Source organism: Ambystoma mexicanum, chromosome 7q, assembly GCF_040938575.1.
Source record: "Ambystoma mexicanum isolate Mex_15411 chromosome 7q, UKY_AmexF1_1, whole genome shotgun sequence".
In the NCBI taxonomy this organism is placed as follows: Eukaryota; Metazoa; Chordata; class Amphibia; order Caudata; family Ambystomatidae; genus Ambystoma; species Ambystoma mexicanum.
Window position 1 is genome coordinate 299,689,992 of NC_090941.1, and position 26,914 is coordinate 299,716,905.

The following is a 26,914-nucleotide window of genomic DNA, read 5'->3' on the forward strand; positions in this document are numbered from 1 at the left end:
TTGCAACTAACGATCCACAACCTTTAGAGGAGATAAGCCTGCTGTTCCGCCCACGTTAACAAAATTGGGCAAGGAGGTTTATCATTTTAATTGTATCCTTGTTTAATACAATCTGTTCGAGTCCATTCTGGTGTATTAGAGGTGTGGGACTGATTGATGGTCTAGAAACCCATATTCACCCCTGGACTAATGGTACTCCAGAATTTAATTTGTCACAGTAGCAGACGGTCAGATCTAGTTGGAGCCTAGCGCACAGTTTAGTCACTCAGCGATAAAAGTATGTTGCAGTTAACATTTAGAACACTGCAGGTATTTGTTAATAATCGTGGATCTTGACATAGAGGCTGTGAAAGGCATGGCCAAAGATGTCCTGTGTGTCCTATGACAAGAGAGGGGACTTCCCCATAGCACCAGGATTAATAAAACTGAACTGCTAATCAGCCTCCAAGCTGGGATAGAAGTGAGAGCAACTGGAGGAAGAGATTCCAGGGGACCGGCTAGGACCTGTGTACCCAAATGAAGAAGACCTTCCAGAAGGGTGGTGGAAGATGGCGAGGAAGACAACCTGAGTAGCATTTCTAAACAACTATCCCTCAGGGGGGCAAGTGTGGTTTCCCAAAACTCCAGAGTTTCAGGGAATCAGGGGCTGTTGTGGCATCCACAGGTCCCAGGCCTTGGCACAGCCTCTAAGTGGCCCAGTAATGGTTCTGGTGGCAAACAATGTAGCGGCTGGAAAACTTGTGTTGGAGGAGAGGAAACTAGCACTGGAGGAACCAAAAGAGCAGAACAAGCTCACCATAGAGATGTTATGTTATGTTACACGCATTTATACTACACTCTTTCACCTGAAGGCATCTTGGCACGAGGAAAACAAGGACACTGCCTACCCCTGTGCTCTAAAACAGAAAAGTCTTCAGTGCACACCTAAACTGAAGCTGATTCACAGTGCCTCTGAGGTTAAAAGGCAAGCCATTTCTCAGTTTGTTCGCTGCATACGAGAATGCTCGTCAACCCACACAGGCAAGACGAACCTTTGGAATTTCCACCAAATTGGCATTGCCAGAACGAAGAGCACATCCCGGAATATAGGGGCGGACCTTATCTTGAAGATATTCAGCCCCCTGCTAATAGAAGGCTTGGTGGACCAGGCAAAAGGATTTAAATGTAATCCTCTGGGGGACCGGGAGCCAGTGGAGGGGCCGAAGCACTCGGCTTACATGAGCTCCATAGGGTGAGTTTGTTGCCACAGTGGCTGCTAAGCTTTGCAGCAGTTGAAGGCGGTATATGGCACCCAAATGCTGTGCTAGGTAGAGCGTGTTGCAATAGTCATTCCGACTGGTAATGAATGATGTTACCACCATAGGTCGAAGGTATACAGGCAGAAAGGGAAGCACTTTCCGCAGCACTCTGAGAAGGAAGTGACCAGTTTTACACACTGCGCTTATTTGAGGTGTCATTGATAGAGTGGATGACAGACGGATTCCCAAATTCCTGACGACTGTCACCAGGATGGGAAGATCACCCAACGTGAAGGGCCAGAAGCAAGATGTGCAAGATTGTACTCGAAGAGAAGAAGGAGGCCAACATATCCACCTCTAGTGAAAGCAGCATTAGTGGCTCAAACTATGATGCACGGGATAAGCTCTGGCATCCATCACATTCCCAAAGATTTAGTACATGTTTATGAAGAGTGGAAGGATATTTTGGATTGTTTGAAGTGCTTGAGCTTGCTTTTCAGCTAAAGGAAGTGCAGGGGATACTGTGGGGTGCAGCTCTGATGAGTTGCTTACCGACCCAGGGTACTGATGCAATTCTTCAGTTAACTCCTGAGGCAAGACCCATTTATGAGAGCATGAAGGCGGTCCTTCTCAGGAAGTTCTGTAACACCACAGAGCAGTATCTCAAGAGCTTCAGAGAGCACGGAAAGAAAGGTGACCAGGCAGTTGAAGCGTTCACACACTTGTCGTTGAAATATCTGAGTGGGTGGGTGTCTGGTAACAAAACTGACACATTTAAAGGGATGTACTATTTAATTTCGTGTGAGCATGTCTTGCAGAATTGTGAGGTCAACCTACACCAGCATATTGTAGACAATACTATTCCAGATCCTAGGGAGCTTGCAAAGGCTGCCAACAGGTTTATAAGTACTCGAGTTCAGAAAAAGGCTCAGGTGGACAAACCCAAACTAGATGTGAAATCCTTAGACAAGAGCAGTAACAAGGATGGAAAGGTCAAACCCACTCTTCTTCTAAGTCAGGTAGCCAAAAGCATGAAGATAAATCCCACAACTCTAGTTCAGCCGTGCACTCAGAAAAGCAGAGCACAGGCACCCCTAACACTGGGACGCCTGCGTTCACACAACCCAAAGGTTGTTTCGTGTGTAAGGAGCTGGGCCACAGGAAAGGGGATCCTGCTTGCAAGGGCTTACCCAAGCAAGCCATAGTGAATGTTGTAGTCATGGAGGAGGCCATCATTAGTGTGGGTCACCTAGAGGAGGAATTCCCACTAAGCCAAGGAGTGGCTGAATGCAGACTGGTTACATTGAGTGGGAACGATACCGGATCGCCAGAAGAGGTCCCAGTTCACAACAATACTAAACTATTCTTAGAACAAGTGTATATTAATGGCCACAAAACTCCTTCAGTCAGAGTCACCGCGGCTAGCGTCACTGCTGTCATACGGCATTTGGTACAGCCAGGAGAGTATATAGATGAGGCTGATTGTAGCATCAGTGGGTTTAAACGGAAAGAGCAAGTGACTCATGGAGATAGTAGCGTTCCTTTGGCGGGGTGTAATGACCCAGCGTCGTAGCAGTGAAAGACTCAATCCCTGTCCCATGTCTCTTGGGTAATGATCTTCCTGACCCCAAGATAGTCACAGCAGTCACCAGATTGAAGGCCAAAGAGGCCACCAGATTGAAGACTCTCAGAGCCCTAGCGCCTGGAGTGCTTCTAGAGGGCTTATATGAGCGACCGGCATGGCCGGTAGCCCCTGGTCCAGTTCCACAGACTGCTGAGTGACCTACTTCTGCGGGAGAGGGACTGGAAGCCAGTGAGAACCCTACTTTGGTATCAGGGGACTCTGTGACTTCAGAGTTGCCTGGCACAGCACATGAACCTGAGGTGGAGGACAAGGTAAATTCACATCTGAAGAGCCTGCCCAAGCTGGATGAGTTTACATCAGCAGAGGCCCCAGATCAGGCTGACTTCTTTAACACCCAAAAAGAATGTCCCACTCCGGCAGGGCTGCAGAAGCTGGCAGAGGAGCAGGCAAAGGAGAGGTCGCTGAACTGTTCAAAGGTTACTGAGAGGATTGACTCCTGAACAATGAATCAAAAGACTCTGAGGGTGAGGGCACCAGAACGTTGGTGATTCCCCAGTGCCACAAAAAGATCCTTCTGGATTGGACTCAGCAGATTCCTTAAGTGGGTCACTTGGGAGTGACTAAGACATCAGACTGGTTGTCTGTGCACTTTTACTGGCCCCAGTTAGTTGTAAAAGTTAAGGAATTTGTTCGGTCCTGCCTGACTTGTCAAGTTTCTGGCAAGTCAGGTCGGTGTCACGAAGTCCCCCTTAATTCCACTACTCGTGGTTGGGCTGACTTTTTTGAGACAATAGGCATGGACATTGTGGGTCCTTTGGATCCACAAACCAGCTCAGGAACAGATGTATGTTGGCGGTGGTAGACCACGCCACTAGATACCCTGATGCTGTCCCTCTGAGCAGCATCAAAGCCCCCATGATTGTGAAGGCTTTGATTGGGACATTCTCCCATGTTGGTTTCCCCCAAGGAAGTCATTTCTGACAGAAGAACACACTTCATATCAGCATAAATAAGGCTTTGTGGAAAGAGTGTGGAATCACCTACCGGTTTGCCTACTGCCTTGCCGCCTTATACCAGCAGCCGACTCCAGTCTCGAACCCTGTCACAGAAGCCTCCAGGATGCCCTGAATCCAACTCCACCCTGTCAAGCACCAAGAACACCAACATCAACAGGCTAATTGGGGTTCTGTCCACCTGGTCCTTCAAAGAAGGCCCCTAGAGACATTTTAAGACCCTATGCTCCCTTTGTGGTGAAGCCAAGAAACCTTAACAAACTGTTGTAGTTATTAATCATACGGACTACCCGCCTTTCAGTATCCAGAGAGCATCCCTTTTCCTTTCGTAGACCTTTTCTGTCCTCTGTATTTCTTTACATGGTGGGTTTCTATTTGGTAGTGCTGTTAGACTGTCTGTTGTGATAATAAAAATGTTGATATTTTTCTAGTACCTTGACTTCTATCATTGGGTAATAATTATATTTTCGCTTTGTTGCAACTAACCAACAATACACGACCTGTAGAGGAGATAAGCCAGCCGTTCCATCCACGTTACCAAAATTGGACAAGGAGGTTTATCATTTTAATTGTATGTGTGTTTAATCCAATGTTCAGATCCATTCTGGTGTATTAGAGGTGTGGGCCTGATTGATGGTTTAGAAACCGATGTTCACCCCTGGACTACTGATACCCTGGAATTTGATTTGCCACATAGGGCATTCAAGCCAAACTCCAGCATGTTTGAAAGCAAAGCGTGCTGTGCCAGATGCGAATTCCACAATGTGTGACATGAAAAAAGTAATGTTTGCCGAGCAACAGGCCTTTACACGCCATGTTAGAAACCGCAAAATACATGGATATGCAAGAAGCGCCAGCGCACATGCGCACTATATCAACGGCTGAAAAGAGAGCATGGCAGCAAATGTTTAAGGAAACATCAGACATGAACTAAGAACATGTGAGTGGGAATTTTGCAGCACATTCACATGCAAACGAGACCGGTAGCATTCAAGCACTTGGTGACGCAGCAAATGGTGAACTAGGAAAACGTCAAAACAAGAACATCAGGTAGTTAAACAACTGTAGGCATTGTTAATAACCACAGACATGTTATGAGTACGACTTGAACAAAATCTTTATTAGTCACACACATTAGGAAGCTAGAACATGTTAACAAGCAAGTTGCAGCAGCAAAAGACAGCCACGGTTATGCACATTTACCAAAACCACAGACGAATTAGAGCATCATAGCCCACCCTACATGATATACAGTAACACAAACATGATGCAAACGTGTTGCTGCAAATGCGCAGCACAACCTCAAATAATCTGGTTCTTTACTCACCAATCTACACATAGAAGAACTCTGTTTATCCAACCAGCATATTTTTGGCTCCACCATTAACCTGCAAAGTTGACAAAGTACAATAAGAAAAGAGAATGTACACACCCTCCTACACTTTTGTGTGCAGCAACTATCATCCCGTGAAAATGGAATGCCACGCTGCGAAAAGTAAATGCATGCCAAGATAAAGTCATCCGACAGCCCCCACAGCAGTAGTGTGCGCGCTACTCACCAAATTCCAAGGGAGAATAGTCCAAGCTACTCACTCGACCAATGAAAAGGCCTTCAAACCATGAGTCATTAGAAAACTACCTCTTAGGGTCGTAAGTGGAAGGCAGCCTCAGTGGAATGTGTTGATCAGGCGTCACTCCTTGACATTGTCACGTGGTTCCTCCTCAGGGTGTGCCTCCACATAACAAGCTTGCAACTGAAACGAAAATGAGAAGGGATTGGATTGAGATTAATGGTATTCACAAACTCACTGCTACTCAGACGTACATGTGCAGACAACCCAGAAGCCCATACTCACATAATTCGAGAAGTTTTCCTCCATGTCCCACGTTGAGGTAGACCATGCAGATCACAGGCGGCGAGCAGCGGTCCCAGAGCTTGCTGAAGAGGAAGTCCACTGCTGCTTCCACCATGTTGCTGGCCTCTTGAGTGGGCTGATCCTCAAATCCCCAAATCACATATGCACTGAAAAGGGCATGGGTAGTGTGATGACGTAATGCCATCGCCATGGTTCCACAGGCTTAAATATTGTCGCTCAGACAGGGACTTCATATTTGGGCCTAGTGGCATGCTGTGCGTGCATTGGCTGAGAGTGGCCAATACATATGCATGTCTCAAATAAGTTGACACCACATACAATGTATGCAAATCCAAATGCAGCTCTGTCCTTGTCAATGGTGCAAGTGCCAGCAACCTAACCTGTTATTCACAGCAGCTGTGCAGCCAATCTTGCATGCCCCTTAGAACTGCTTCGCATAAGGTGGGCACTCAGGGAAGGCTGCTCCCTGAAGAGGGTGCGCATGGAGCACCACACCCTGTCAACATCACCTCAAAGAAATGGCGTAGCAGCCTCACACACTTGTGTGATATGATATGATATGGCATTTAGAACGCACCTATACACAAGTGTTTCAAGGCACGACACTTGTGCACATTGCCACACGCTAATCACAATTTTCAGGGCCAGGAGGAGATATAGGGTAGGTGTGATGCAAGAAGCACAGTGGTCGGGGGGGGGGTTTCAAGAACGGGAGACTGAAAGGAGGGGTGGGATTAGGAAGAGCCTCCCTGAAGGATGCCACCAGGGGAAATGCATGGGTTCATCTGTGGGTGAGGTAAGGTGCTGAAATGAGGGGTTCATGTGTCCCCCCTGTACAAAGAGAAATGCAAAATATAGAATTGGTTGAAGATGCATTCAATGCCTACAGAAAAATAGATGGAGTGGCTAGGTATAGCAGCATTAGAAAGATGACGTAAAGTGCAGTGGTGTATGCCATATGTAGGCAAAAGTGAGGCACAGAACACCTGGAGCATAGCCAGTCAAGCAGGATCCCATGTGATCATGCATGCCGCTTGGCTCTTATTCGCCTATACTGCAGCTCTGGGACATCCTGTGGCTTCCCAGCAGTGAAGCTGATGTACAGTCTTGCTGTCATGTGAGGTTTAATCTTCTGAAATAATGTAAAATATGTCAGCTCCCAGTGCACCAAGATCACATAGCTTTTACATCGGCCACCTAGCCCATTATTGTGGATTTAGCAATCTTCCATGACTGATAGTATGAAAATCCGCTGTTGTTTTATCTGCTGTTGTTGTCTTCATGTCATGGCATTTTGATATGGCGTAATTGGTTCTGCAGTCCTATCAGTCCACGAGTGGCTGCTTGTCCTCGAGACTTTGCTTCTGTATTCACTGTTCATTGACACTTTGATTTCTATGTGTTATGCCTGCCATGTTTGGACACTGCAGATGATCAGCGTCAGTGCAAATGTGTAGGTTTGTGAAGAAATCATTAATAATGACAAAAACAACAGATTCAGAGTTCCAAATAAAACTCTTTATTTAACTTACACGTCAGGATGGAACAATGCCTAACTTGTACTATGCTAATGTGGGATTTCCCTACATGAATGAAACTAAGGAAATTCTGAGTCAAAGACTTAAACTTAAGAATCTGTCTGTGGTAAAAACCCGTACTTGCCCTCATAACCAAATCTATACAATGTGTAGGGATGTCAGCAACCAAAATAAATAGTATCCAACATAAAGTTCTGAATTCTCAGCAACCAAGAGTAACAGTGTTCAACATAAAGCTTTGAGCTTCCTTTCAACTCCCTTTACTAAGTATCCAATAATTCCACAAAAAGTCTCAAAATGATCTTCCTTGGATTCAAGATGATATAGTTTTAACCAATGCTCGGAGTTCCCTTGCCCAGGTTTCAAGTAACACAAAAGAACCTTGAGGCGCCATCCTCAAGTCAAAAAATCTCTTTAGTCTCAAGGGTTCCCTTCCTCAAGACTCAATTTTGTTTTCCACAAAAGATATATTCATGCATTTCCAAATTTCAGTTTGTTCTGTTTTCAAATGTATATTTCTGTGGTTTGCAGCTTTCACACAATTTGGTATTAAATACTTCCCTCTTTGATTTAATTTTAAAGTTCCATTTTAAATCAAGCTTCAGTATAATTTTGTTTTTGCTTATGCTTTAAAGTTACATTTGCTTCAGAACTCAGCGTGCAGTGGTTTTACTTGAATTTAAAGTTCAGTTCCTCATTCAGTTTGGTATCCAATAGATATGGATTTTGCCTCTGACTAACTTTTAATTAAATCCATTCAATATTCTTTTGATTCACTTTAAATGACTTGACCAGCACTCAGAGACTTTCGAAAATGTTTTTCCTTAAACACTCGACCACTCCAATGCAAAGTGTTCCTGTCAGTTTGACGATCGACAATTTTCACACCGGAGACTTCCAAAAACGTTTGCGTTAACAGTTCTTCCAGCAGCACGGATCACACAGACTTCTGCTTTTGATGTCAGGATCCCAGCTCTTGCCCCTCAGACACTCCTTTGTGGGCCTCTTGGTACAGAGGAACAAGCACCTCACACATAAGGGAACGGGATAGCCTTCCTCTACGGCTCCATTGTCCACGTTCAGTCCGCTCCATGGAGCCCCAGCTCCCACACCACGCTTCCACAGACCGCCTCTCTCTGCAGTCCCAGCGTTGTGGCGTGCAGACCGACCCGTTGTAGTTTTCCCCAGCTGTCGGTCTCTCCTCAGACAAGATTCCCTGCTACTTGCACCAGCCTCCCTGCTGCCCCTCCCTGTTTTGTTTTCTCCTTCTCATTTCATATACTTCCGACTCTCAAACAGGTTGCAGTTGTGCTTTTCTGATTTTAAATTGCCTGACCATGATTAAAGAAACATGCCTGACCTTCCCAACACTTAACAGGCATCTTCTTCGTCCCAGTACCAAAACGGTAAACGGTTTAGTGTTCACTGTTCTCAGCTGCCTCTTCCTCGTCTCAGTACTGTCAAGTGTCACATGAGGGGAAATAAAGAGAGCTGACTTACAATAACCCATAAAGGTCAAGGAATGGCTAGGGTGATCGTCAATGGGAAAAGGGGATACCATGTCTCACCTGGTTGCACCTCGCTCCCAATCCCCAAGGACTCTGCTTCTCCCCCCCACATTGTCAAGATTCAAGAGCGATGCCCTTTCCTTGGCCACCTGTGCAGAGGATCCAGGGGGACTAGGAGTGAGAAAACCTTCCGTTTTCTCACAGATTCCACTGATACAGCTGAGCAAATTTTTTAATGAGTTCACTGGTAGTTTTCAACAATTCTACAAGTCTAAGTGTATACACAGTGTGTGTTCCTTCTTTAAAATTCAAGATGGCTAAAAGATGATCATTCTGTGTGTCCCTTCTCACTGTCTGTTCCTTCTTCAGAGCATCCTTTCCTAGACACAATGAAGCATGGGCTGGTAGGCCCAGATAACTCACAACAGTTTGCATCTTGCACCCTGGAATCTAAATACTCACATGGGCTCGCCATGTTCTGGGTGATTGGTAGACCTATCAGCACAAGGTTCTGCAAGCTTATGATGCCCGAACAACTTCACATGAAAGATTGTCCTCTTGATCCTTACCAGTTTCTTGATGTATGGTAGGACTCTCATCTTTTCATCTGGGCAAGGATAGGGTTGCAATGTGTCTCACAATTATGGAGGATTTTGTCATATGGGATACCTTCTCAAAAGGAAGAAAAAGATGCCTTAACATTCTAAACAAAGTGGACCAATTTGTGTATGCTTCTTTTAATAACCTTGCAGAAAGAAGCAGAGTTTGATATTTTTGGTGCTGTGTCATGTCAAAAGCTCCTTTTTCATTTCACTGCCAAAGGATTGCATTTCCATACATACTCTCGCCAGCTATAGTCAACAGCCATTTCTATAACGAAGTCCAAAATGTCCTCTGATTATATGTTGAGCTCATTCAGCTTTAATTCCAATGTAACGACAAACTGGACAGACCGGAACTTGAATGGGTTCATATTAGCGCCGGGGCTGTCACAGTAAAGAATCATTTTGTTGATCCAACAATGCAAATTGCCTGGCCTTTTGATTACAGTCAAACGCCCGCATATGCGCCATTGCCAAATGTACTTATCATTAAGAAAATGCAATTCATTGAGTTTCATAATGTAAACACCTTTGCAACTATTGTGAAGCTCAATACAATGGACACCATACTCTATAAGGAAAATATACGTGATGCACACGACTCATAAGTAAGTCCCAATAAACCAGTGTGGGAAGTTGCGGGATGAGGCAGTTTGAGATGTAGCCAAAGTAAATGGAGGAGGAACACACATCCCTTGAAAGTCTACGTGAAAGACAGTGTAACATAAACGTGCCGTTTTAACAGGACTATCGGGCAACAGTCTAAGGCCCTGATTCCCTACGTGTGTTTCAATGGGATGCACCCATTGGAAAAGGCTCTGTGAATCAGGCCCTACGTATTTGTAACAGATAATATTGCAAGAACACATAGTAGAATGATGCAGCCTAAAGTTGTTTTTCTAAAAAAAAAATCGATTGGTTCTCAAGGATGCCTACTAAGAATAAGATTTGCAGTACAGACGGTTCCATGCCATTTCCACAAAGTAAATTACTTGGTGGTAATTTACTTAGTTGAAATTACTTCAACTCCAAATCTCCCTTCCTCCCTTCATTACAAACGCCATCCCAAAAACCCCAACCCCTCTTTTAACCCTTAACCCAAAAGCCCATATACATTTTGAAGCAATTTCGCAGTTTCTTGGCAACAACGAAGGACCGTACAGACTTTGTGAAAGTTAATAGTGCAGTTAAACCTTTGAAGTTTGATATTTATAAACTAGGTAATAATTGCCACAAATGTCTCAGTTCGATGCCTTTCGTTTTCCTTATTGATGTTTTAAAAGTTGATCAGTGTAAAGACCGAAAGTGTAGTTAAAGACTACCAACAATATGACGGTGTTTGTGAAGACATCTTCCCTTAACTGCGGAAATGAAGTTTGCCACATCTATTCCAGAAAAAAAAGTTACATTTTGAGACTTTGCTACCTATAGTTATCTATGTAGAGTACATTTTTTGCAAAACACACATGAAAGCAATAATACAGTTCTGTGCAATGTTACAAAGTAAGATAGCGGACACCGCAGTGATGTCTTCCAGGTAAGTTGCTTTATCAATTAGTTACATGTCAAGTATGTACAGTAACAAGGGCCCGCAGGTGCCCACCACCCAGGCTACAGTTTCCTAATGCCTTCAGTGGAACACCTGGGACATAACACTACGGCAACCATTCCACATTCCGCAGGTGTGGAAGTGTAACACCACCACACAGACCAGCCAGATACCAGACACTGCCTCTCCTTACTGAACCAACAATGACAAGCCAGATACAACATACCTTCTCTCCTTACCGAAGACACAACAATGCTGAACAGGTGGCACCATAAATGGCAACTAGTGACAATGGCAATACAGCCAATCTATAACAAATGTCACCCAAAAGCAACCCAATGACGTTTTGGATGACAATGACATAACCCTGGCACCAGTATGGCACCATTATACTTTTTTATCTATTCTATAAATCCTGGCACCTATAAAAAAAAATGATGATGGGAGGGTTTCAAACTAATCTGAACCACTGGCATTGCTCTTGGCAACCTTCCACTCCACAGTTTTTTACCCCGCCAGCAACATTGCAAAAGGGGTTCAGAACTATGGTCTCGATGGTTGCCACGAGCAATGCCAGAGTTAAGATTAATTATAAACCTTCCAGCCATCGTCTGTTTGTTGTTGATTTGTCATTCTGAGTGGGGCGGGTATGCCCAGACGTGGGTCCTGTGCCTGCTAGGCTGAGAGACCCAAGCTACTCCTCACTAATGAGGCCCAACAGGGCTGACACATGTCTGGGGATGCTTGTGGTCTTCTGCAGAAGGGATGTGACCTAGCAGTTCGGGCTGGACTGCCCCTTCTGGGGTGGGACCAAGCCTGATTTGCATATGGTCTCTCCCCTTTTGTAATGGCTTGGCAGGTAAAGAAGGGGGGGTCTGGAGGGTTGCCCAGAGCAATGTCAGAGATTAAGATTAATTCTAAACCTTACAGCCATCACCTCTTTGTTTTACCTATTTGTTAAGCCCCATTACACCATGCACAACAGATTCATGACAAATGGCTCACTCCGCTGAGACCTAACACTCAATACACTAGAACCACAACATCTGGTACACTTCTATATTGCCTAATAACACATACACAATACTTCCATAACTAATGCACACCCACACCAGTGGTGCTGCACTAAACATTAGTGATACATGCATCACCTCTGGCACTCATTTGAGATGCCAAATAAGCTATAGGAAACACATTCATAACCTCTGGCACACACTTCCAGTGCCCAAAGACCCATACAAAATGCATCCATAACAATGGCTCACTTCAGTGAAGCCAAATAAACAGGATAGGGAAGTTACATCGTGGAAGAATTCGTCGTATCCCAATTGGATGCATTTTTTTAATTGAATTTGGCTGAAAATATATTTGGGGGGTTATCGTGATAATTAAGTTAGGGGGGACTGCGGGGGCTAGGCAAGATCCCACTCCCCCCATATATTTGCAGCCGATTTGAATTAAAGAAATCAAATTTGAAGAAATCGTATTAGTTTCATTCTTTACAATGTAATCACATATAACCAAATAAACAATACACCTTAAGGGCCAGATTTATGGAATGTGTTGCACTGCCCAAAGTGACCTTGCACTGCGGACACACACCCTGATTCAAAGTGTATTTTTACAGTGCAAAGGCAGTGCAAGTTCATGTTGACTGACTTTGCACTGACTTGGCATTGCAATAATACACTTTGCAGAGTTCCATGAATTAGGGTTTGTATCAGCAGTGTAAAGTCACTTTGAACTGTACAAAAAATTCCCCGAATCAGGCCCTTAGTCCACAACATATGGCACACGCTTCCGGGGCTCAGTAACCAATATACAACACATCCCTCCGTCAAGGCCTAACAAACAATACCAAAAATCCATAACAACGCGGTGCACACTTCAGTGCTCCAATAGACATCAGCAACTAATCCATAGTTCATGCATAACATGCATATCGATGCAATGTCCCAAAACACTACAGCCACATCATTTGGCACATATGTAGAATCTCACTAACTCATCATAATACATCCATAACATGTAGCAATGCACAGTGCAACGATAACCTATTTCCACAAAACTATTATAGTTGATATCCATCCCTAACTGTGCCTCCCTGCTCTTTTACCTGTGCACACTAAATCTTGCACTTCAGTGCAGTGCACTGAACAGTCCCTTAAACATCAGGTGTGTTTGTTTGGGGGTTTGGATTGTGCGTGGGAGGGGGCATGGCAATTGGGTTTGTGGGGAGCGGCGGCAGCAGTGGCCCCCCCAGGCATTTCTCATAGGCGTGAGCTGATGATGGTAGCGCCTCTGCCGGTTGGGGGGGGGCAGCATTTTTGTAGAGGTGACCGTGGCCCCCCTTGAGCGGCAGGCCAGCTGGGAACATAGTTCCACTACTTCTTTGGGTACACTTCGACCACTGCATGCGAAGCGCTAAATTAAATACATCCATGACTGATTTAGTACATTGATAAGCTACAAACATCTATGCCCCTTTGAGAACATACCGCCATTCTCACACGCACACACACCCGCACCCACATTAGATACAGCATAACGTCATAAGCTGTATTACTATTTATTTTATTTATTTGTATTTGTGTTGCTTATATAGCATGTCAAGCCCAAAGGCATCTGCGTATTAAGGTATCACATTCCTTTATGAACCACAGCTCGGTCCTCGCTCTCTTTTGAGAATCCTTGCATTCTCGATGTTCGATCCGTGTTCCTTTTCAAACTGACACATCAGTCATTTTGAACAGTGTCTCTCACCACACAAGTCAATCCAACTGTTGACACCCGTGCACGTTGCTCTCTGCACCTCATATCCACAATTCGCACGTCACCCACATCCCTCTACATGCACACTTGCCCTCTTCCCATGCTTTCTCCAGCTTCCTTCCTGCTCGTTAGTGGCACATGCAGAAAGGCACTGACTGGAGTGCAAACATCGCTACTTCCTTTCCTCTATTGCTGTGGTGAGGGCCACGTCACTTAGAACGATGCGTCAGCACCAGGTTCTTTTCTTGGAAGATCTGGAGGAATGCCGTCAAGCCAACACACCGCCTCTCCTACGCCATCAGTTCCCTTCTGGCTGTCATCGACCATGAAGGTCTGCATCTGCTCCCAACTCCTTGTCATGTCCAGGTGTGCACCATCCCATTTGCCTGCTTAGAGGCAATCCACTGCCCTCCTGAACTTCCTCAAGAATCTGTGCTTGCGCCCGACTGCCATGGTTTCTACACGCCATGAGCAGCAGAAACATTCTCACACACTACTCACTTATTATAGTTTTGTAGTGATAAAAACCACTTTCCAATCCATTACATGTATTTGCACATTGCTGGACTTTTGCATCTGTGTGCCGCTGCCGCCCTGCAACATGGGGTAGGCATCATGTACTTGCCCATTGCTGGACTTTCACATCTGTGTGCCGCTGCCGCCCTGCAACATGGGGTTGGCACCATGTATTTGCTCATTGCTGGACTCTCACATCTGTGTGCTGCTGCCACCCTACAACATGGGGTAGGCACCATGTACTTGCCCATTGCTGGACTTATGCATCTGTGTGCCGCTGCCGCCAAGAAACATGTGGTTGGCACCATGTATTTGCCCATTGCTGGACTCTCACATCTGTGTGCTGCTGCCACCCTGTAACATGGGGTAGGCACCATGTATTTGCCCATTGCTGGACTTTCACATCTGTGTGCTGCTGCTGCCCTGCAGCATGGGGTAGGCACCATGTATTTGCCGATTAATTTGACTTTGCATCTGTGTGCTGCTGCCACCTTGCAACTTGGGGGCAGGCTCAATGGATGTGATCACCATGTACTTCTCTTCTGCACTTTGCATATGATGTATTACCTCCACGTTGTATGTAGTTCACCTCTTACACTTCCTTTTCTGTAACCTGAAGCACTGAAACTAATCTCTTAAGTGTAAGCGCCTAGATACCTCAGGGGTTTGCATGCTATATAAATATACAAACATTATGGGATCCGGGCAGAATATTGACTGGCTCAGCAGTTTACTCCCCTGTAGCTCAATTCCAAGCTGCAAACTGCGCCCGTGCCTATCAGCCTTACAATCCTTTTCCATATGGCCTAGCTTACTCCTGCAGGCCTCCCCGGGGGGTGAGACCTTCTTTGGGGGCAAGGGGGATGGATCCATGCATTGCTGCTCCCCCCATCGCAGCTTACTTAGCAAAAGTCCAGGCAAAGTTATTTTGTACTGCAAAAAATGACTATGCGCTGACTTTGCCCGGACTTTGCACTGCAAAAATACACTTTGCACGGTTCCATGAATCAGTGTTCTTTTGTGTCTATGTGGTAGAAATGTATTGACTGTGGTGCGATTGTGTGAGTTATTGAAGGAGGTGTGGAGTTTTGCTGTTTGGTGCATGTGTGGTTGTGGGGATTAACATATGTGTGTGGCGTAGTTGGTCGGAGTATGGGGCATTTTAGCAAGGTTAGTAGGGAGAATAGGTGATCCTCATACCAGGGTTCTGTCATTGTTTCGATTTTTGTAGGTCGCCTAACCAAAGACCGATTTATTTTGGCCGATTTTAGGCGGCCTACAAAAACAGAAAAATTACATTTACTCGAACCACGCCCCCCATCTACCTCCCACCCTCCACCCTCTCTTGCCCCATTTGCCACAAATCAGGGTGTTTCACCTCCAAAACCCCCTCCTTCAGCCCCCACCACCTCCCTCCCCTCCCAAGACCCCCCACACCATAACACAAACACAAACACGTACACCCAACACACACACAAACACATACTTAACAGTTCTCCTTCGTGGCCACTTCTGGGTCTTGGCGTGCCTTTCAGCCCCTGCGCGCACTCGTGTGTGTCGCAGGGGCTGACAGTTTGATTTAGAAAGAGCGCTCTCTACGGTCACAGAGCAGTCTTTCTAAATCATTTTGTTTTCGTTTGGTTTTTCTAAATAGGTCTTTTGACCTAGAACCCATACCAAGGCATTGGTTGTCATTGAATGTGTGCATGGCCACCACAATGTCAACAACGAGAACTAGCAGCTGTTAAGCTTAAAAGGGTCATGGAAATCCATCTGACCGTACAACCTATGTCCTAATAGTTGCCGCTAGCTGACAGCCATTAATAGGCAAAAGGGTTGTTAATTAAAGCTTGGTTAAAAAAAGCAGAAGGAATTAAATGTAAATCAAAACACAGCAGGTAACTTTGACTGATACCAGTCATCAAAGCTTGGTGCCAACACCCGAGCCCCAGCACATTCATTATTGTTGGGGCTTGGGCCCCACGGGCCGATATTAACTGGTGCCAAAGCCTGCCACCCCTTGCAAGATCTGCACTCTACTCATCCAGCAGCCATTGCGGGTTCCGTGAGCAGGGTAAGATCACAACGGGCACGGCAAAAGCCACACTGGGATCTCATGTCACCTCTCCTGGCAGCGAGTCACGAGAAGACTTGCGTGCAGTGTGTGCTTATTCCTAGTTCTCAGGAAATGTGCCCATAACAAGATGGCCGCCCTCTACACCATAGTCTATGTTGTTATGACGTGTTTCCATCCAAGATGATGCCCACGCCTAATGCACACCACATTACTCACCCAGAGAAACCAGCCCAAAATGGCAGCAAGGTTTCTTTCTTTTTCAGGACATGGGAAAAGGGAGCTAGACTGAGGACATCTTCAGTCTAAACATGCTCAGTGACCCTCTGTTCATCATCTTCTTTACCCCTTTAAGCCTTTTTCTTTCTTCGGTTTTCGCTCCCCCTCTTTCTTACCTTTTGTCCCCATTCCCTTTTGCATCTTGTTCCGCATCTAGACACTTGGGAATGTTTTTCTACATTTGGCTTTTGTTTTGCTTGGGGTTGTCACTTGCACTCCTCTGTGAGATCTCCACGGCGGAGCACTCTGCAATGGTCACGAGGAGCAAACTGGTGACAGGGGAGGCAGGACCCTGTCTCTGGACCTCCAATGAAACTAACGTGAGCTGGATCCTCCAATAACCGGCATAGGGTGACACCCCTAAAGGCAACGGCTCATGTTATGATGTGAACTGTTCTGGTCAAGACTTTATTTAACATAAGGACAAGGTGTTTCTAGTTAAAGAGCTGTACAAGAGAAATTTGCCTCAGAAAGATAGGCTGATTTTTCACATTCTTGCAAAATTGTATTTCCCCAATCTCCTACACAATATTAGGGTGGCAGGAAGATACAAATACTGTTTTATCTGGTTCCACTTTAGAGACATGCTTTACTATCACTATTCAATAGTATCCACTTGATGCCCTGGGTACAAAGTACACAGGCATATGCTGTTGGTATGGTCTTTTTTGTGTTGTTGGGTTATGTTGTGTTAAGTTACATGTGCTGGTATAGCACAATGTTCAAGAGTCAATGTCCTTTAGGTGCTGCTTTCCTCAGTAGGGTGGTGGTATGCTTGGGACAGTTGTGGTTTCACAATTTCCTACTTGCCAGCTGGTTGGGCTCAGTGTTGAGGAGGACATTGGTTGTGTTGCAAGGTTCCAGAGTTGAGCGTCTCAGACAATATGATGTTTTCAACCTCACAGAGAGCCTTGCATTCTGGGTACAGCTAAAAATAATCTGTGTGTTGTTGGTGGACGATGCCATGCTTGACATATTTGTTGTTAAGTTATGTCACTGTAGCTTAATGGTATGCAGTCTTTCCATCGCAAATATTTCCATCGAATCATTATCCATCAAAATTAATTCATTAAAATGCTTTTCTATCGAAAAGCATATTCCTTGAATGAATTTCTATGGATTTCCAACTCAAACATGCCTTTAAAATAGATGTATGTTTGGGTTGAAAATTCAATGGGTTGAGGAAAGGGTTATTTTTTTTTTTAAATGGGGTTTGGGGGCTGCCCTTCCTAGAATTTTACTCGGCCCACTGGGATTCTGTAAGACTAAGTGACAAAACACACCAATGTGATTAACAAGGATTGCATGGAAAATCGCCCCAAGTAGTCCGCAAGCTCACACTAGTGGGTTGAAAAATTTGAAAAAAGTGATCCAAGCCTTGCACAAACATTTAACCTGAACGGTGCTGATTGAAGCACCTATTATTCTGTTCAACTGGGTTTAGTTATATATTTATTAAAGCTGTGTTAGGGGAGGGTAGGGGGAGGTAAGGGAGGGGGGAGGGGATCATGGGACAAGTGTCAGCCAATCACGAACGCATCTGTTATCTTCTTCTTGTTGTCTTTTATTTTTACAAGCACTCTTTATTACTCTGAAATGTGAAATTAACATGTACTGTTTGGCACTTGTTGGAAAAACTAATAAAAAAATTCAAATAAAAAAATGGGGCTTGGGGGAATAGGAGGGAGGACCCCTGTGGGTTGGGGTAGGGGTTACACCCCCCCCCCCAATAAACAATAAATACCAAAAGTTACAGGGAGCTGTCCAGTGCTGAAATATATTAAAGATTTCAGCACTGGACAAGGGTTACATTTTTTTTAAATGGGGATTGGGGGAGGCTTAGTGGGGAGGACCCCTAGGGTTGAGAGAGGCTTGGGGGGACCCCCCAATAAACAATAAGTACCACAAGTTACAGGGAGCTGTCCAGTGTTAAAATTATAAATTTCAGCACTGGACAGCTGCCTGTAATGTTATAACGTTAAGCATGGTTCATCGAATTTCCATGCAAAAAAAGTAAAGTGTTTATATAACGAAACCCTATTCGATGAAAGGGTTTCGATGCACGATGCATAAACACTTTGCACGTTATGTATGGCAACTTGATGGAACATTTTTTGTTGGATAACTTTCAATGCATTTTATGTTCTATGGTAAATCTTCGATAGCAAGACTAGTAACCAGCTTGATATAGCGCAACCAATACCGAAAGGTTAGATTTGTCATCTATTTGTTTGAAGTGGGTATTAAATAGGATGGGACACAGAAAGGGGCCCTGGGACAATCCAAAATGACATGAGGCTAGACGAGCGTTAGCATGCCTGAAATAAATGAATCAGCCTGCGGTTATGATTAGATCCATCCTACTTCAGGCCCTCCATGCCGATGTGCGTAGATGGTTTTTGCAATAGTGCTTTCACTGTGCAATGGCAATGAAAGCTGAGGAGAAAACTTCCAGTGGGAGACGCCATGAGTCCTCGTCCAGAATATTAGCAGTGGTAGTTTTTGTTCCAGTCAGATATTCTGTTCACTGATTGGATCCCACTGAACTGACTACTAGGTAAGAATGTGCTTTTGATAAGGAGAGTACGTATTCAACAGATGCACAGTCGGTTTTAATAAGTCTCTTAGCATCTTTAGCATTTTGCTGCTTCCTGCAAAGGTCAGGACCTTCCCTGCTTCAAGTATACTTTCTAACAACGGATCTCATTCCTTTCACTTCAATTTCTCCACTCTTACTGGCTGAGTCATGATAGGAAGCACTAGGACCCAGATGCACTGCAGCCACCACACTGGATCTCATCTGCTGAGTCATGATAAGAGGTACTAGGACTCAGATACACTGCAGCCACCACACTGGATCTCATCTGCTGAGTCATGATAAAAGGTACTAGGACTCAGATACACTGCAGCCACCACATTGGATCTCATCTGCTGAGTCATGATAAGAGGCACTAGGACCCAGAGGCACCACAGACACCACACTGAGTAGGGGCTGGACATGAAGTGAAAGGAAGCAGATGGCACTATATAAAATAGATTAGCGTGGGGTCCCCATGCTGGGAACCCACCTGCCCAGAAACAAACCCAATGCACCATTTAGGCTACAAAGTAGGCTACATTCATATTTAGTCTCCATTCCTTATCACACCTGCTCAAAGCCTGCATTATCCCCTGTCTCTGCAGGCTTTTCCAACTCTCAATACCCTTTGCTGGTCCCCTCTGCCTCACCACCATCCTCATTTAGTCTCAGCCCACTGCTCCGCCACCCCTCCCCCACTCAACTTACTCAGGCCCCCTCTGGCTCGATATTGTGTTTCTTCTCGCCTCGTTGTAAAGTAGCCAGGTTCGTGCTTATCTCTGAATCACGCTTTTCCAATGTGTGACCTGCTGTATAAAACTATGAGATAAATAAAACATATTTTAATGGAACATATCGGGCGTATTTACAGCAGCTATGAGAAGCTTGATACTGCATCCCCTTGAAATCAGCGGCACCGTCTCTGGGCGAGTCTGTGACGTCTTTTCTTTCCCATAAATGACATTTTAGCCGAGTCCTTCCTTAGCACGAAGCCTCTGCTATAAACCCCTAATCAGACAGCATCCAGGGCAAGACGGTGGGACTAGGTTGCAGCGTGGGTGCATTGCTCAGATATTGAAACAAGAATTGACGATAAACCTTGTGGCGGTAAATAGGATCTGAAAGGGGGGGGGCGTACCCCGCGGCAAGGCAGGCTTCTGCTTTAAATTAATTATGCAGAGGGACAGAAACATAACGTAATAAGGATCGCCCAGCAGATGGACAATTCCCCCGTGTTCTGCCTTTCATTCTTGTAAATGTACTGCGATCCATGAATTACTGCTCGAATTGCTTGTCTTATTTGTGTGTAAAAAAGATAAAATGAACAATCATTGTGCACTGGGCCTCTCAACACAAAGCTGTGTTCTAAGCACGTAAACATGCTCACATTTCCTGCTGCCTAAAATTGTCTTCGAATGTATGTAGACATATATTACATTAAAAAGAGATAACTACTTTTCAAAGCCAATCCACCCACACAGACATCATAAGAGATGGATATTAAATGAAGCAGCCTTCAATTCAAATGTCTGCATAATAATATGAATAACACACACACAGATCAGAAATCTATAACTCGTCCACCAACTTGTATGAGACAACCTCAACCAACAGGCCGTTGTTCTATGGGCACACCACGCCCCACACTGCATCAGGACACTGCATGGGCCGGATTACACAAACTTTGCACCGGTTGCAAGTGCAAAGTTGCACGGTATTAGCACCTGATGCCAAAATGCATCTTTTTTGCTGTAGGGCAATTTTTTGTCCTGGTGCTTAAACCATGCCAAACTGCACTTGTCTTGGTGCAACGGTGTTCTAATATGTTCCAGTGTTTTTTTTAAACAGGGCAAACGTTGCTCTAGTGCTATTACCGTGCAACTTTGCACTTACACCGGTGCAACGTTTCCACAATCTGTCCGCACGTAGCCTCAACAAAAATCCACTAGAAGCCCACGCACAGAACCCAGACTCTTGCGACCTGCACGCACCAACACAACAGCAAAAGTATCTTGCGTGCGTCCTCTGTCATCGCTAATCAAACCCAACCCGCTTATTTTTCAGGTCAACTAGCACCAAAAGACCATGCAAATGGCAGGGGAGCACAATATGGAATATAAAACACAGCATAAAATAACAATACAAATAATAATGGTAATGTGAATATTGTATGGTGTTTTATATAGCCATTAATGCTGGATTCTAGACAGAGTAAAAAGAGGTGGTATTATTACCCAAGCCATTAATGCTGGATTCTCGACAGAGTAAAAAGAGGTGGTATTATTACCCAAGCCATTAATGCTGGATTCTCGACAGAGTAAAAAGAGGTGGTATTATTACCCAAGCCATTAATGCTGGATTCTCGACAGAGTAAAAAGAGGTGGTATTATTACCCAAGCCATGAATGCTGGATTTTAGACAAAGTAAAAATAGGTGGTATTATTACCCAAGCCATTAATGCTGGATTCTCGACCGAGTAAAAAGAGGTGGTATTATTACACAACGCAGTGGTACTCAGTGTAGCGACTTCCTCTAACTACATGTGGCACACAGATCGCTTACGCAAGCACTTAAACCAGGCAAACTATGGTGAGCATGGCACACATATGATAGCCCACACACACAGGAAGCCTGTACTGCTGAGGTCCCAAGATAGCTATTACCCACCTCCATTAAACACAAAGATAACAACGCGCACGCGCAACCACCACAAAATGAATTCGCACGCAGGGCAATTTGCAAGCCCCATTCCAGAATTTGTAGCCCTCACTTGAGGTCCTGCACACGAGAAAAGCGAGATCTCAAAGGCCACAGCACAAATCCATCATTATTGACTAGCATGAGGCAAATCTTGGATGTGGGTGTTATGGGGCTGGCTCGTGGTCTCACAGGGCAGCCAGGTGCAGGGCTGAGGGCACACAGCAGATGAGATCGCTGTGATCACACAGGCCCTCCAGAGTGGTGCTGTGGTCACACGGCCTTGACCTATCACCAGGATCACTCGGGCTTACCAAGCTGGGAGTGAGCACATGGCTGGACAGTGTCCTGGGGACACTCAGGCTACATATACCAATCCAGGGGCACCCAGAACTGCAGGGGGGCTGCAGTACTATGGTCACACTGCATCAGCCTGTAGGCCACAAAAGAGACACAGAGACAGAAGTGCCCGGCATGGAGTCTGCCACCGTACCACTGCACGTGGCAGCTGAGGCTCCTCTTATTGGGAGCCAGTCATGATGGAGTCACGGCACACACTCTTAAAGGGGAAAACGCCACAATAAGAAACCTGAATGGTCGCATTGAGGAAAGGGATCTGCACGCATGCGCATACACCACAGTAACGATCAGAGCACACAGCACTGTGCAATCCCTATTTCATAACTTGTATCTGTCACGTGGGATTCTGCATAAAAGAGATGTAAGATCTCAAAGGTCACGGTTAATATCCATACGTATTTCTTAACGATGAGGGCACTTTACAATACCCATTCCAGAATGTAAAGCCCACACTGGGGGTCCTACACAGGAGAAATGCGAGCGCTCAAAGGTCACAGTTCAAATCCATACATATTGACTAACCATGCGGTAAATCGGTTAGCTCTGGACACCAGAAGACTCCTGTTGAGGAAAGAATTGTATCTAGTTACAAGCATAAGTGTCGCCCAGGCTCAGCTGTGCTGTACCAATGTGGGCACCATTAGTGCTGGCCAAATAATGCAAACAAGAGACAGTTCTGCATCGATTCAGTTTACAGGCCTACTTCACTGAGCCAACGTTACCAAAGGCCCTGTGCAAACAATGGGATACAGGGGTCTTCAGGCAGCACTCTCCAGATGATTTGGACCGCAGCTCCCATGATGCCACATAATTCCCTGTGCTGACTGAGAGTTATGGGGGCTGTAGTGCAAATCATCTAGAGAGCCATGGTTGCAGCACCACGGGCTAGAGCTTGAGCTAGAAGCCTCTCCACTTACATTTCCTCCTCGGGCTTGTTCTTGATCCAGCTGTTGTCCTGAAGTAAGGTCCTCCGAGATCCCAGTGTTGAGCTCTTGGCTTCTGTTAGGAAGTAGAGGAAGAAAAACACATTCAAATGTCATGAAAATGCAAATCACAGTGCTTCAACCAACAGGAAAACTATTAATGTACTCTTTGTGTACTATCCCTGTTAATGAACTAAATGTCCTAATGTATTTGAAGGGCCAATCATATTCGGTTTTGAAAACTTTGAAAAAGACTCCTTAATGGCGTGATGTTTTTGGGAAAAAACATAACTTTTTGGAGGTGAGCATACCTTAATAGTGTATCACTATTGCAATTACACGTAGAAGGTTTCTGGACTTTCGTGCACATTTCTCAGTTAGTAAAACTTATACATGTAGCTGTAATAATGTCAACATGGCACTGGTATCATCGCCATAAGAGGATCCATATCCTGAATTCAAAGAAAATGGCCTTCATTCTGGACGCGATGACCCAAATGTTTGAAATAATAATAATAATAATATTAATCATAATAATCATAATGAAGCATGTTTTCATTGCGCTTCATGCCAGATTGCTCACCCATTGATACCCACTTTCTTTGTACTCAATTTGTTGACTCCAGGATCATTGGGGGCCTAGTCACCCCTTGCCGGGATGCAAATTAGTCACTCCAGGATGCGCCCAGAAAAATAAGCGCTTCGTTGGAGGGACTCGCACGCTATGACATGATATGATAGGTTAGTTATAACGCGCTTAATACCCAGAGGATTCTAAGCGCGGACCCAGGGATCGAACCTGTGTTGCTCCGCGTCATCTTGCTTCCAAGGCGAGCACGTTGCCCCTGAGCTATCCTCCCAAGACTGGCTCGGGCATTTCCAAGGCACGGCCATCGAAGGGATCATCACAATTTGCCCAAGTTAGGCTGGAGCACCAAAAGCAGGTTCCGTAGTGGATAAGGCCCAGCAAGCCCCGAGAAGATTAACATTATGCGGGAGCAGTAGATCCCAAACATTAACTGAGCGCTCTGAGACCTATGGGTGTGTAGCACTATATAAAAAATACGTTATTATTTTTTTTTTGGTTTTATTTTTGCTTAGATATTAAACTGATAAGAACAGATGCTACACTTGATCTTAGCCAAAAGGCCGAGAAGCGATAAGAAATACATTATTATTGTTATCATTAGGGGGATATGAGCTGCATCGTATATGATTTCTCAGACTGTTCTTTCCCTTTGGATGACATTATTACAATTTTATGACTGAGTGTTGACACATTTTGCTGAGAAAAGGGTGACAGAATTCAGGTACTTCTCTTTCTAACAAGCACGAGGCAGCCCACAAAAAAGAGAGGATTGGGGGGAAAAAGCAGGACATGCCATCCCTGCCTGCCACATTGTCATGGAGACACATACCTGCAGTGGGAAGGATGGGCTCAGTTGGCGTGGGCTATGCCAGCAATGGGTGAATCAAGACTGAGGGCCCAGGTGCAGATGGATGCCAGAGAGAGTGCTCCACAGTGTAATGACCAAAGAGGGGGAGGGGAGAGGAGCGTACAGTGACCAGATTATGCAAAGCAAAAACTGGGAAAGTTAAATATAGAAAAAGGACATCAAAAGGGTTTACTACATCTCATGCATTGTTTGGGTATCTGTGGCTTCTCTTTGGACCATTTCAGGGTTATTGCAGGAGCATTTTACCATTTTGATTCTTTTCAGTGTGATTTGGAGTCTTTCTCCTCAGAGGAGTTGAGTGCATGGTAGCATTGTGTATATATGTGTCACTTCTCTACCTCCATCTCCCTGAATCCATCTTTCATTTTAATAACTTCGATTGCTCCCTCTCCCAATCATATCATTCCTTATGCTCCATTCACTCCCGTCACTTCTCCACACTTTACTTTGTTGAGCCTTCTGTCTTTCTGGCAGCAATAAGGGGTGCTTAAACTGTCTTTTCCTCACAGAAGGCTTTCCCTGTGGTTGAAACCGGATCTGCGTTCACCTTTTATTTGAGAAGTGCTATAATAAGAATCTAGCATAAGTAGTTTTCTAAAATCGGGACATTTAGCTGTTTTTCAGAAGCTCGCTGGGACAGGGGGACCTGGTGTAAACAGGTGCGACTGATCTCCAAAAACCAGGATGTCTGCTCACCCTAGGACAGCGAGGAACCCGGAAGTGACGGTGGCACCACCAGAGTAGAGCAAAAGGAGCGAGCGGGTGAAGACTGGCAGCCATTCAGAGATTAGTGCCCAGAATTCTGCAATCCTGATTGGCTGAGCAGATAGCAACGTTCTAAAAAGGGTGCTACCTTGTATTGTGTCCCTCTTCAGTTCGTCACACTAGGAATTGAAGGCTGCCCTTACACCACCTTGATGAGTGAAATGCATCAGATTTACAAGAGATTATATTAATGCAAATTACTCAAATTTTCTTGAGCATTAGAAAATTGACTTTGTGGGGCCCCGGTGGGCTGATTCACCCAGGATAATGGACATGTGAGTAATTTGAACTGCTTTGTCCTTTCGTGAATGGGTGCATTTTACTCATGTGAAAGTTGCACATCTAAAGTGAGTGTGAGTGGTAGTGTTGATTTCCTCGGCATCATTCGCATGGGTGTTGCCTGTGTAAAACCTAAGGTGTATGACTGTAGTCCAGAGCAACACTGCTGGGCCACGGGTGCTACGCAGCAGCGTTTGTGAACCGCAGCATGTACGCTAGTCCACAGTTCCAAAGAGGTAATATGCAGTAGCCACCAGAAAAATGGCCTCTGGTAATCACACATGCGTATGCAGGTGAAAGGTGCACGCCATACACACACCAAAGCCCAAAAATGGCCCCAACTTACAAACAAGAGTAGGTCATGAAAATAATGGACTTGTGAACGTAAAGGGGACTCAACCCGTGAAAGGTTGTACAGCTGACTGGAAAATGGTGCCCCCTACACTAATTTCCATATCAAAGGAACATCTGCTTGACTTATAAATCTGAGAATGTGGCCTTTATCGCTAAGGGGTGCAACATCTATATGAAGGTAAGAAGCAAAGGTGAATATTTGTTTTATTTTATTTTTTTATAATTTTTTTTTATTTGTTTGGCTGAAATATTCAACCTTTCAATTTTTTTACTTTCAACAGGGTTAAAATATATTTACATCAATTAATAATAATAATCAGCATTAACAGAATACAAATGTTCAAAGACAATGATGATCATAACATTTTCACAGATTCAAAATTAAAATATAAGTCTGCAAACATAATTCATTATTTGCAACAATTCAGTATCAAGAAACAAGAATAAAAGGAAAAGTGGATTCCAAATTATAAAAGGAATTGTGTTCATAAAGTATTAAAAACAGTATTAAAGCTGGTCAATACACATTTCAGAGTAGGTACGTGAATACTGTTACTCAATTTCCCTTTGGATACAAATCACGAGGCAAAATAGTTTTTATGAATTGAGTTAACACAGTATGTATGACTGTTGTAGAACTAGTAATCAAAGTATTCCATATTTCATTTGTGGGGTGAGCACATGTGAATTGCAATAAGTTACGAAAGTACTGTACTCGTAGTGAGATGAGGGCTGGGCATTCTACTATTAAATGTAATAAAGTCTCCAGCTGTTTAAGGTTTTTGCAAAATAGACAGAAGTCTTGGCTTTTGTGAATTAAACCTCTTCTCACTAGAATTTGATTAGCAGGGCACAAATTTAGGCGCAGTCTTAACATTTCAGATCTAACGGAAGCTGAAGGACATTTAATGAGATAACTTTCCATTGTTCTGAAATTCTTATGTGGAAAT

General features: G+C 44.6%; 1 protein-coding gene and 1 non-coding gene across 30 annotated transcripts in view; both read right to left on the reverse strand.

The window, feature by feature from the left end:
• The window catches only part of SCEL (sciellin), a 500,729-nt gene that overhangs the window by 393,393 nt on the left and 80,422 nt on the right, over positions 1-26,914 (reverse strand). For all 29 annotated transcript variants that reach the window (XM_069640234.1, XM_069640237.1, XM_069640230.1 and 26 more), the window contains exon 3: positions 23,104-23,185. In XM_069640234.1, the coding sequence (XP_069496335.1) occupies positions 23,104-23,185 (82 nt within the window). The remainder of the gene's footprint in view (positions 1-23,103; positions 23,186-26,914) is intronic.
• Positions 24,086-24,270, reverse strand: LOC138528971 (U2 spliceosomal RNA). Its single transcript, XR_011284342.1, has one exon. It is a non-coding gene; the product is annotated as a U2 spliceosomal RNA (small nuclear RNA).